General features: G+C 52.3%; 1 protein-coding gene across 1 annotated transcript in view; it reads left to right on the forward strand.

The window, feature by feature from the left end:
- dock5 (dedicator of cytokinesis 5) overlaps nucleotides 1-12,334 on the forward strand; it is a 38,998-nt gene that overhangs the window by 23,214 nt on the left and 3,450 nt on the right. Inside the window, 17 exon segments of the mRNA XM_060064786.1 lie at nucleotides 7-97; nucleotides 146-186; nucleotides 287-377; nucleotides 541-561; nucleotides 563-661; nucleotides 1,134-1,223; nucleotides 2,719-2,823; nucleotides 3,281-3,422; nucleotides 3,575-3,633; nucleotides 3,636-3,658; nucleotides 3,898-3,982; nucleotides 4,193-4,279; nucleotides 5,321-5,497; nucleotides 7,564-7,647; nucleotides 8,517-8,654; nucleotides 8,971-9,125; nucleotides 9,462-9,609. Of these exon segments, the coding sequence (XP_059920769.1) occupies nucleotides 7-97; nucleotides 146-186; nucleotides 287-377; nucleotides 541-561; nucleotides 563-661; nucleotides 1,134-1,223; nucleotides 2,719-2,823; nucleotides 3,281-3,422; nucleotides 3,575-3,633; nucleotides 3,636-3,658; nucleotides 3,898-3,982; nucleotides 4,193-4,279; nucleotides 5,321-5,497; nucleotides 7,564-7,647; nucleotides 8,517-8,654; nucleotides 8,971-9,125; nucleotides 9,462-9,609 (1,636 nt within the window).

The following is a 12,334-nucleotide window of genomic DNA, read 5'->3' on the forward strand; positions in this document are numbered from 1 at the left end:
CCACAGAGCCGTCACTCTGCCCCGCCCTCCACCTCTAGTCCCCCCGTCCCCCCCGCTGCCAGGCTCCATACAGCTCAGGCAGACACATGAGGCCATTGTACACGTCCTGTGTGTAACCACAATGTCAAATCTTGTGTTGTGACAGAACTTCTACAAGGAGAAGCAGAGGGAGGACATCTACATCCGGTAAGCTTTGAGAGAAGGGGAGCGCCACCGGCGACGCGACAGCCCCGGGGGGGAGAACGGCGTGTGGGTGCTGACCTTTCACCCCTTCCTTTGTCCCCAGGTACTTGTACAAGCTGCGGGACCTGCACCTGGACTCTGAGAACTACACGGAGGCGGCCTACACCCTGCTGCTGCACGCTGAGCTGCTGGAGGTCTCCCAGACACCCCCTGCGACTCACCTGTCGTTCGTCTTTTTTACCGTCGCTCGGCCACTTAGTGGACGTTTCGGGGGGGGGGGGGGGGGGGGGTCTGATGTCGCCACGATGACCGATCGCGTTTTAAAAGCAGAAAATATGTCGTTTCCCCCCCCCGTAGTGGTCCGACAAGCCCTGCGCTCCCCCACCTGATACCCCGGGACGGGCAGCACATATGGACCCAGCAGGAGCTGAAGGAGAGGCTGTTCCAGGAGATCATCTGCTACCTGGACAAGGGCAAGGTGAGCTAAGGGGAGACGCCCTGCATCACTTCATTGTTTCCTGCCGACAGAGGTTACGATAGGTTCCACGTAACGACGTTGGCGCAGATTTCACTCAACGCAAAACGTGTGGACGTGGCTGTGCTTGTGCGCTTGCGTGTCAATGCGTGTGCGCGTGTATGCGTCAGTGAATGTGTGGGCGTGAGGGAGTGCGAAAGTGTATCCTTTCACGTAACGACGTTGGTGCAGCTTTCTCTCAACACAAACGTGTTCATGCGGGTGTGTTGCGTGTGTGTGTCGTGTGCGCGCGTGCATGCGTGCGTGAGTGTATGTGTGCGCGCGAGTGTGTATCCGTCTGTGACAGTCAACGGAGAACAATCTCGCGCAATGAGATTATCTGAAGGTGGACAGATGGCCCATTGACACCGACTCTGTGCGTCTGGGTGTGTGTGTCTCCGTTTTTAATTGAGTGCTGTACTCGCGGTCTGTCCAGATGTGGGAGAAGGCCATCGAGCTTGGGAAACAGCTGGCCAAGATGCACGAGAGCCAGATGTTTGACTTCATGGAGCTCAGCCAGCTACTAGTAAGTGACTCCACCAGCACTAAGCTAAGCAGCGTCGCGGCACGATCTAGGTGGTGGCGGGGCCTACAGACACACACAGTTTTCTGTGGTTGTGAATGCACTTAATCACTTCTGCATGGAGATGAGGAGATGGAGAAGTGCCATGCTGGTTGTTTATGTTGTTGTTGTTGTCGTCGTTTGTGTGTTTTCTATTCCCCTTCCCTGTTACCTCGGCTCTCATGGGTTAATCAGCGTGAGTGCGGTTTTCATACAGGTTGCCTCCCCCCCCCCAACCCCACTCCCTCTGCAAAACGCAACGAGGGCACCATTAGTAATTGTTTGTGTCTTTTTTGGTTTTGTTGCACACTGTAGCCTCCTGCAGTGTGTAGCCAGTGTCCGCTGCGGTGTGTGTGTGTGTGTGTGTGTGTGTGTGTGTGTGTGTGGCTTTAAAGGCTTGCTGACGCTAAGCAGTCGGGGCACCGTGGGGGGGTGTGTGTGTGTGTGTGGGGGGGGGGGGGGGGGGGGGGGGGGGGAGGGAGGGGGACATAAAGGCAACGACTGGAGGAAACGGAAGCAGCAGATAAGAGTTCTCCCGGCCACCTCCTCCCCCCTCCTCAAGACGCACTTTCCGGAAAAAAAGAAGAAAAACAAGGCCATGCTCACTGTTGTGTTTGTCATTGAACTATTTATAAAACGTTTAATACTTTATCGCCGTTTTTAATGCAGCCACTCTTGTTTTTGTTTTTGGCACGCTGCCAAGCGACATGATCAACACTTTTGCCCGAACGGAACCCAAACCGCTGCGGTATTTGCTTGTGAATAAATGAGTAATGCATGGGGGTATTAAAAATGCAGCCCGTCTCCTTGTGCCTGGGAGAGCAGCGCGGGGTGAGCGTCTCTACCGCGCGATCGGGGCCATCCGACCTCGCCCCTCTACCTCACGCCTCTCTCCCCCACGCCTCTCTCCCCCCTCGCGCCTCTGCCCCTCAACTCTCTCCCCCACGCCTCTCTCCCCCTCGCTCCTCTCCCCCTCAACTCTCTCACCCACGCCTATCTCACCCTCAACTCTCTCCCCCTCGCCTCTCTCCCGCTCAACTCTCTCCCCCTCGCCACTCTCCCCCTCAACTCTCTCCCCCTCGCCAGTCTCCCCCTCAACTCTCTCCCCCTCAACTCTCTCCCCCCTCGCCTCTCTCCCGCTCAACTCTCTCCCCCTCAACTCTCTCCCCCTCGCCTCTCTCCCACTCAACTCTCTCCCCCTCGCCACTCTCCCCCCTCGCCTCTCTCCCCCTCGCCAGTCTCCCCCCTCAACTCTCTCCCCCACGCCTCTCTCCCCCCTCAATTCTCTCCCCCTTGCCAGTCTCCCCCTCAACTCTCTCCCCCTGGCCTCTCTCCCCCTCAACTCTCTCCCCCTCGCCAGCCTCCCCCTCAACTCTCTCCCCCCTCGCCAGCCTCCCCCTCAACTCTCTCCCCGTCGCCCCTCTCCCCCTCAACTCTCTCCCCCTGATGTCATCCACAGAAGCAGCAGGCCCAGTTCTTTGAGAACATCATGCATGCCATGCGGCCCCAGCCAGAGTACTTTGCCGTGGGGTACTACGGCCAGGGCTTCCCCTCCTTCCTCCGGGTAAGACGTCTGCACCCGTCCCAGCACAGCTCCGCTCCGCCTGCAGGGAGCGCTGCCTAACACGCTCTCACACTTATCCCACATATTGGAATTCATCTAATGGTAAATGGGCTGCGTTTATGCAGCGCTTTTCCAACCAGTGGCCTCTCAAAGCGCTTTACAATATTGCGTAACATTCACCCATTCATATCGGGGGGGCTGTCGACCGGCTCGTCGGGAGCAGTTAGTGTTAAGTGTCTTGCTGAGGGACAGCTCGACACTCGGAACAAGCAACCCTGCTGTTTCCAGGAAGGTTGTCGAACCCGCTCTACCTCCGGAGCCAATGCAGCACATAATTATTATAGATGCCTCATTATATCAGACGCTGGTGCGTAGACTGGCCATCCATCCAAGTGTGCAAAAAAAGTACATGCATCTATAATTCCACACGTCGCCTTTTTCCCCGCCCCCCGTGCAGAACAAGACCTTCATCTACCGGGGGAAGGAGTACGAGTGGCTGGAGGACTTCAGCGTGAAGGTTCTCTCCGGGTTCCCCAACGGTGTCCGCATGACGAGCACGGCTCCCCCCGGGGACGCCATCCTCAACTCCCCCGGCCAGCGTATCCTTCACACTGACGACGCTTGATGCTTGTTCTCATAGAGCGTGTTTTGCGCCCCCCAAATAACGGCGGTGGACGGCGGGGCGACCTTTGTCCCCGTGTCGCGGTCCCCTTGACGGCAGCTTGCCTCCTTAGTGCCGCGCCCCCCCCAGACCTCCAGTGCTTCACGGTGAAGCCCGTTCTCACCGTGCCTCAGCAGTTCAGAGACAAGGGGGGGTTCCAGAGCAGATATTAAAGTAGGCGAACGCCGCTGTACTTGACGGGCTGATTTATGAGCTCGTAAATATCCTCCCGGATTCATGGCGGGCAGCGTTTAATCTCTAAACTCTCTCTCTCTCTCCCTCTCTCTCGCACACACACACTCACGCTTGCACACGCACACACTCACGCACACGCACGTACACGCACACACACACTCACACGCACACACACACACACACACACACACACACACACCGTGCCCTTCCCCTCCCAGCTATTACAGGACCAATGAAGTGGACCAGTTCCAGTATTCCCGGCCGTTCCGGAAAGGAGAAAAGGACCCGGACAACGAGTTTGCGGTCGGTACCTGATGTATTGGGTTTAGCTTAGGGTTTGTTTTTTCATATTTGCTTTTCATATTAGATTTTCATATATCTGCTATGAACTAGCGCGAGCTGAGATGAAGCCCCCCCTTAATGTTCTCCACTGGCCCGAAGCCCAAGCCTTTGTGTTTCACGGCCCTCCTCTGATATGAGTAATGGGCATCAACGTGTCTTTGTGTTCTGCAGACCATGTGGATCGAGAGGACCACCTACATCACCGCGTATCCCTTCCCCGGAATACTCAAATGGTTTGAGGTGAAGTCGGCCTCGGTGGTACGTTTTGAAACGCAAACCCACCCACCCTCCCACGCACGCACGCACGCACAAACACAAACACACAACTCCATTACCTCGCTGTTCTTTGCAGGTATACGGCATCGTCTAGCACAGTGGTTCTCAAATCTTTTCTCCTGTTGTACCCTCTCTTAGATATTCGTTCAGCAGAGTACCAGCACAAAACAGAAAAATTAATAAAATGAAAATAAATGATGAAAACAAGACACACACGGCAATGAATCTGTTGATATAATACAAATAATAATGTGCGTGCTTTCTATTTGGCAGTGTAAACATGAACCTTAAAAGGGTGCAAATACTCACAATTTAGTGAGAAACATGGGCATGTGCTTCATGCAACTGGTGGCTAATGCCTCCCCACAATAAAAGCGCAATGCACGGGGAGGGTCAGAGTATGTAGAGGGGAATCCCATTAAAACATATTCTTCCTGAAACTGATGACACTTTCATCAGTTTCTGGACACGCTTTCTTTCTCACGTTTTCTCCTTTCTCCTTGTTGTCAGATTTACGTTTCAACCACTCGCTCACTCTCGTTGCTTTTCTTTTGTCTAGCTTTTCACTAGTACCCCCTGCAGTACTCCAAAATACCCCTAAGGATACGAGTACCCCCATCTGAGGACCACTGGTCTAGCTCCCCATCTTCCCTTTGCTGTTGATTTGATTTGGAATACAGACATCTCCAAGGGATAGAAAACAACATGACAAAGTGCCAGCACTTATTTCCATCATGGTCCTTGATGTTGAGAGACAGGACATACGTCCACATAAAACAATAAACATCATCAATAAAAACATTGTTGCAAAGAAAAGAAAATGCCCTACCCTCACTTTCTATATTAACAGCATATTGAGCCGAGAGATAAATAAACACAAACACAACAACACGTGGGAGAAGAGCGGGTTTGTGCCACTAGGATTCTAAATTCTCCATGAGCCAGGATTTTACCTTACCAGTTCACCACTCCACTGTTTCCCTCTCATGTCGGTCGCGATGATGCGTGTGTTCCTCCTCACAGGAGCAGATCAGCCCCCTGGCCAACGCGGTGGAGACCATGGAGATGGCCAACGAGAAGCTGAGCAACCTGGTGCAGCAGCAGGCGTGCGACCGCTCGCAGGCCGTCCACCCGCTGTCCATGATGCTCAACGGCATCGTGGACCCCGCCGTCATGGGCGGCTTCTCCAACTACGAGAAGGTGTGTGTGTGTGTGTGTGTGTGTGTGTGTGTGTGTGTGTGTGTGTGTGTGTGTGTGTGTGTGTGTGTGTGTGTGTGTGTGTGTGTGTGTGTGTGTGTGTGTGTGCCGATGGTCACTGCTGCCCGCGCCCACCCCCACACCTGGGTGGCTTTTGCCGGGGACGTTTTTTTTTTTACGTGAAGCAGGAGAGCCACGAGTGTGTGTGGCGATGGCTGGTTTACATTCAGGGCTGTAGGCAGATACTTTGGCCCAAAGTGACTTACGATAAGTACAATTTGTCCGAAGAAAGTTGAACCTGTGTGCACATTGATGGCTCAATGTAGCACTGGTGTGCAGCCTCATCCAGCCCCAGAGTCCAATCAGTTTGACTCGGGGGCGAGGTGAGGCTGCCTCCACCGGCCATCATCTGCCCACCCCCCGACGCGGTGGAAGTGGTATTTCGTCACTTTGTTTTGACACCCCTGTATGTGTCGCCACACTTAGTAAGTGGATGGAGGCGTCTCGTTAGAAGGGACTTCTATCCGGCGTAGTGGATCCTTTCGGGTGGGAAACGGGGAGACAAACGACACTGGCCACTGGGATCTTTAAATGTCCCTATTTGCGGTGAAAATAAATAACACAATTGAAGGTGGTGAAGGTAAGGTTTTACTGCGCCTGCCTCTGGATAGCCCGTTTCGATTTTAGAACGCTCACAGTCGGTGTATCCGCCCGTGGCCGGTTAATCAAGTTTACAGGAAATGCAGAACTTCTCAATAGCGGAGAGACTGTAGGGAGGGAGGGAGCAGAGAGGGAGGGTTGTTTAGGGTGGTTCACTTTCAAAATCTTTCTCTCAGATATTGCCTACAGCAGCCTTGAGATTCATCTTTAGTTTTTTCCCCTCATCTCATTGATTTGCCGAACTAACGGTCAGCCCTGAGATCTCCATCCCGTCCGAGAGAGAGAGAGAGAGAGAGAGAGAGAGAGAGAGAGAGAGAGAGAGAGAGAGAGAGAGAGAGAGAGAGAGAGAGAGAGAGAGAGAGAGAGAGAGAGAGAGAGAGGCAGGCTTTATTAATCCTCATGTGGTGTGTTTATTCATCCTCATTCTCCGGATCTAAAATCCGTTTTCGGAGAAGAAGAGCGAACTTCAAACCATCAGCGTGTTCCTCAGCACGCCCCGGGCTCTGGGGAGAGCCCTACAGGAGTGCGGTTCGCTCAACAGAACAAGGGGGTGGGGGAAGCAGCTGTAACGGCGGCACGACCCGCAGCGCAGGATTAGCGGGTAGCAGCGCCGGGTGGAGCCCTCGATTTGCCCGGCTGCCCCACCCCCCAGTGTGACGGCTGCAGCGCTATCTCCGGCGGAGCGGAGCGGCGCCCGCGGCCGCTCGCCGTCACGCTGCCAGAGCCAACTAATCGACGCTCGTGGCCGCATTCCAACCATTACCTTAGCAATCCTAACGGGAACGGCTCTAAGACTGTGTGTGTGTGTGTGTGTGTGTGTATGTGTGTGTGTGTGTGTGTGTGTGTCTCGACATGCATATGTTGTATGTTTTGTTATGGACACTATGTTTGTGACGTGTGTTCGTGCGGGCATATACTGTATGTGTTTTGTGTGTGTTTGTTTGCCGATGTGTGTGTTTTTTCTTTGCCGGTGTGACTGGTGTTAATGTGTGTGTTTTCCGATGTGCCTGATGTGTGTGTGTGTGTGTGTTTGATGATGTGTGTGTGTGTGTGTGTTTGTTTGCTTGCCGATGTGCCGGATGTGTGTGTGTCAGTGTGTGTGTGTGTGTGTGCCGATGTGCCTGATGTGTGTGTGTGTGCTGGCGATGTGCCTGATGTGTGTGTGTTTGTGTGTATGTGAGTCTTTGCCGTTGTGCCTGATGTGTGTGTGTGTGTGTGTGTGTGTCTGCTTGCCGAAGTGCCGGATGTGTGTGTGTGTGTGTGTGTGCCGATGTGCCTGATGTGTGAGTGCCTGATGTGTGTGTGTGTGTGTTGGCGATGTGCCTGATGTGTGTGTGTGTGCATGTGTGTGTTGGCGATGTGCCTGATGTGTGTGTGTGTGTGTGTGTGTGTCCTCTCATCCCCCCCAGGCGTTCTTCACCCCCACGTACATCCAGGAACACCCAGAGGACCTAGAGCGCATCGAGGTCTTGAAGCAGCTCATCGCCCTGCAGGTTAGTTCCGGCATAACTCACCCTCGGCCAATCATCATCACCCCCACGCCCACCACCGTCACCATCATCATCATCACCCCCACGCCCACCCCCGTCACCATCATCATCATCACCCCCACGCCCACCCCCGTCACCATCATCATCATCACCCCCACGCCCACCCCCGTCACCATCATCATCACCCCCACGCCCACCACCCCCCCCAGCGCCATCATCATCATCATCATCATCATCATCATCATCATCACCCTGCCCGCCCACCTCCACCCCCACACACACAGCAACAGATTAATCTCTGAATGAAAGCCCTGCCTCACACGTGCACAAACACACACAAAAACAAAGACACAATCACACGCACACACACACAGCAACAGATTCATCTCTGAATGAAAGCCCTGCCAGACACGTGCACAAACACACACACAAAAACACACACACACACACACAGCAACAGATTCATCTCCAAATGAAAGCCCTCACACAAACACACGCAGGCACGCACATGTGCACAAACACACAAAAACACACAAACACAAAAAAACATACCCACGCACACAAAAACACACACACACACATCAAAAAATGAATCTCCAAATGAAAGACCTCACACACACACGCACGGCCACACATACACGCACACACACAAAAAAAAACAACAACATACAAACAAAAAAACACACACACACACACAAACACGTCAACACACACACACACACACACACACACACACAAACACGTCAACACACTCGCACACACACAACCACGTCAACACACTCACACACACACACACACACACACACAAACACGTCAACACACACACAAACACGTCAACACACACGCGCTCCAGCTGTGCCCCCCCTCCTCAGATCCCGCTGTTGGACCAAGGCATCCGCATCCACGGCGAGAAGTCGACGGAGACGCTGAAACCGCTGCACAACCGCCTGGTCACGTGCTTCGCCGACCTGCGGGAGAAAGTGGAGAAGCACTACGGCGTCATCACCCTGGTGAGCATCCAGCCCCCGACTCACTTTAATATGAACGGGGGGAGGGGGAGGAATCAGGGGTGTGTGCCAGCGAACGCCATCGCCCGGTCCGGACGGGCGTGTATCGAATCCCCTTGCCCGATCGGCGGAGAGCAGTGGAGTGCGCTGTTATTTTGAGTGCAGCCGCCATAAATCTTAGTTTGTTCAAGCCCAGTGTGACCGGTTGTCATGGTGCCGCTGTGTCCCCCTCTGCCAAGAGCCCCCCCCCCCCCACCACCACCACTGTCACGAAGCCTAACCCCTGTGTGTGTGTGTGTCCCCCCCCCCCCCCCCCCAGCCCTGCTCGCTGACCGAGGGGAAGAAGAGCCGTGTGGGCTCGGTGGTGATGCCCTACATCATGTCCTCCCAGCTGCGGCGAATGTCCACCATTTCCATCGCCTCCAACGCCTCCTCCAACGGCTCGGTCACGCCGCCCCGCCTCTCGTCCCAGGAGTCAGTCCCACGCCGGGCTCCCGGCGCCCCCCTCCCACACTGTTTTGTGTGTTTGTTTGTTTGTTGGGTTGTTTGGGTGAGATTGCCTTACCGTTTCTAATCACGATTACATCTCTCTCTCTCCGTCGCTGTGTGTCTGTGTATGTCTCTCTGTCTCGCTGTCTCTGTCTGTCTGTCTGTCTGTCTGTCTGTCTGTCTGTCTGTCTGTCTCTCTGTCTCTCTGTCTCGCTGTCTGTCTGTCTGTCTCTCTCTCTCTCTCTCTCTCTCTCTCTCTCTCTCTCTCTCTCTCTCTCTCCCTCTCCCTCTCCCTCTCCCTCTCTCTCCCCCCTCCCTCAGCTCCTTGTCGTCCCGTCCCGCTGACCGGCGGTCGTCTGTCCTGCCCCACTCTGCTTTGGAGGACAACCGGATTGGTCGCAGGAACAGGAAGGAGTGGAGCGTGAGCAAGTCCCAGGTGCTGCTGGAGCGGCCGTCCGACACAGACGAGGTACGACCTTTGACCTTTGACCTGCTTTTGCCGCCATCATGTGAAAAAAAAAAACGTGACACGTTCTGTGTGGACGGCAAAGTGACAATGATGACGTATAATTATGTAAGCAAATCACTTTGGCTGCAGTTGAATTAAAAAGCCATTTAATTGTCTGTATGGAAATTGATTTCAAAACATTGAAATATTACAATTTGAAAACAGTCATCTGTATTATTTGAAATTACTTTGAAACTACTACTTTTTATTCATAATTCTAAGTTATTTCAATGTTTTGAATGTTTACTAATTCAGATAGAAAAATTCAAGGTGAAGATATTTGAAATAAGGTATTCATTACTCATATTCAAGGGGTCATATTACGGAGCAGAGAATTCAAGCCATTAAAATTCAAACCGCAGGAGCAGGGCATTCAGAGGACAGGCCTTGAACGCAATCAAATCTGGCGGCCTATCAGAGCGCCGTCTTTCAGTCATGTGATCAAAAAAAAATGCTAGAGATTTAAACCCAGCGATGGCTGACAGAAAGAACGATGGGTAAGTGTTTCGGTTTGTGTCGGTTAGGTATATTCAGACTCTGAGCTCAATAAGCAGTGTTTCCCAGGGGTTGAAACCTCTCTTTACACAACATCTAGATTGCTCAGGCCTGTCATTGGAATGCTCTGGTACTTGAGTTGTATTTTTTTATGGCCTGAATGTTCTGCTTCGTATTTTGACCCCTTGAATATGAGCAATGAGTATTGCACTTTCAATGTCTGGCCTTTTGATTTTTCATAAAAGTTTGTATCTGAAATGTTTGAAATGCCATATCTGAATTTCAAAAGAGGTGAAATCCAAACGAATAATATTTCAATGCCATGAATTCAACTCGGGTTTAGATCTCGTGAAGCAAAATTCAATAGCTTTTAAAAAATTAAAATCATAATGGCTGTGATTTGTTTTCATGCATAATGGATCGACTCAGACTGCGTCGTTCTCAACAGGCACGCACATCAGAACAGGCATTAGTGCACGCATGAGAACAGGCATGAGGACAGGCATGAGGATAGGCATGAGAACAGGCATGAGGACAGGCATGAGGACAGGCATGAGGATAGGCATGAGAACAGGCATGAGAACAGGCATGAGGATAGGCATGAGAACAGGCATGAGAACAGGCATGAGGATAGGCATGAGAACAGGCATGAGAACAGGCATGAGGATAGGCATGAGAACAGGCATGAGGATAGGCATGAGAACAGGCATGAGGACAAGCATGAGGATAGGCATGAGAACAGGCATGAGAACAGGCATGAGGATAGGCATGAGAACAGGCATGAGAACAAGCATGAGGATAGGCATGAGAACAGGCATGAGAACAGGCATGAGGATAGGCATGAGAACAGGCATGAGAACAAGCATGAGGACAAGCATGAGGATAGGCATGAGAACAGGCATGAGAACAAGCATGAGGATAGGCATGAGAACAGGCATGAGAACAGGCATGAGGATAGGCATGAGAACAGGCATGAGAACAGGCATGAGGATAGGCATGAGAACAGGCATGAGGATAGGCATGAGAACAGGCATGAGAACAGGCATGAGGATAGGCATGAGAACAGGCATGAGAACAGGCATGAGAACAAGCATGAGGATAGGCATGAGAACAGGCATGAGGACAAGCATGAGGATAGGCATGAGAACAGGCATGAGAACAAGCATGAGGATAGGCATGAGAACAGGCATGAGAACAAGCATGAGGATAGGCATGAGAACAGGCATGAGAACAGGCATGAGGATAGGCATGAGAACAGGCATGAGAACAGGCATGAGGATAGGCATGAGAACAGGCATGAGAACAGGCATGAGGATAGGCATGAGAACAGGCGTGAGGACAAGCATGAGGATAGGCATGAAGTCAGGCGTGAGGACAGGCGTGAGGACAGGCGTGAGGACAGGCGTGAGGACAGGCGTGAGGACAGGCGTGAGGACAGGCGCGAGGACAGGCGCGAGGACAGGCGCGAGGACAGGCGCGAGGACAGGCGCGAGGACAGGCGCGAGGACAGGCGCGAGGACAGGCGCGAGGACAGGCGCGAGGACAGGCGCGAGGACAGGCGCGAGGACAGGCGCGAGGACAGGCGCGAGGACAGGCGTGAGGACAGGCGTGAGGACAGGAATGAGAAAACGCATGAGAAAATGCATGAGAACAGACATGACCAGGATGTGAAGGCTCAGCCATTTTGAGTCGCCGGCGCGAAGGCCAGCATTGACCGAAATCTTCACCCACACAATCTTGAGGTCGTGGAGATCCGCTAATATTTACCAGATAAACACAGCAAAGACATTTCAATAGCAAATTGACTCGCCCTTTAAAGCACCGCACCGGTTTAATGTTTACTGTTTGTTTGCAAACATCGCTTAGATTAAATGTCTTGTTTGTGAAGGACACATCAGACCAGCACCGCAGAGACGCTGGAGAGCAGACGTTTACCGCTGTATTTATTAGAATTAAAACCGTGTGTGTTTATTAGGGCTGTCAAACGATTAAGAAATGTTAGCGCGATTAATCGCATAGTATTTGTGAGTAGTATTAATAGCATTAATCACATTTCTTTAATTCTGTTTTAAATCCACTCCAATTGAAGTTAAATGAGATTATCAAATGGAATGACACATCATCATTCATATCATTCATACCAAATGTATTTAATAAGCAAAAACTAGACCCAAGTGATCTTGAGGGAGTT

Source organism: Gadus macrocephalus, chromosome 11 (assembly GCF_031168955.1).
Source record: "Gadus macrocephalus chromosome 11, ASM3116895v1".
Taxonomy (NCBI): domain Eukaryota; kingdom Metazoa; phylum Chordata; class Actinopteri; order Gadiformes; family Gadidae; genus Gadus; species Gadus macrocephalus.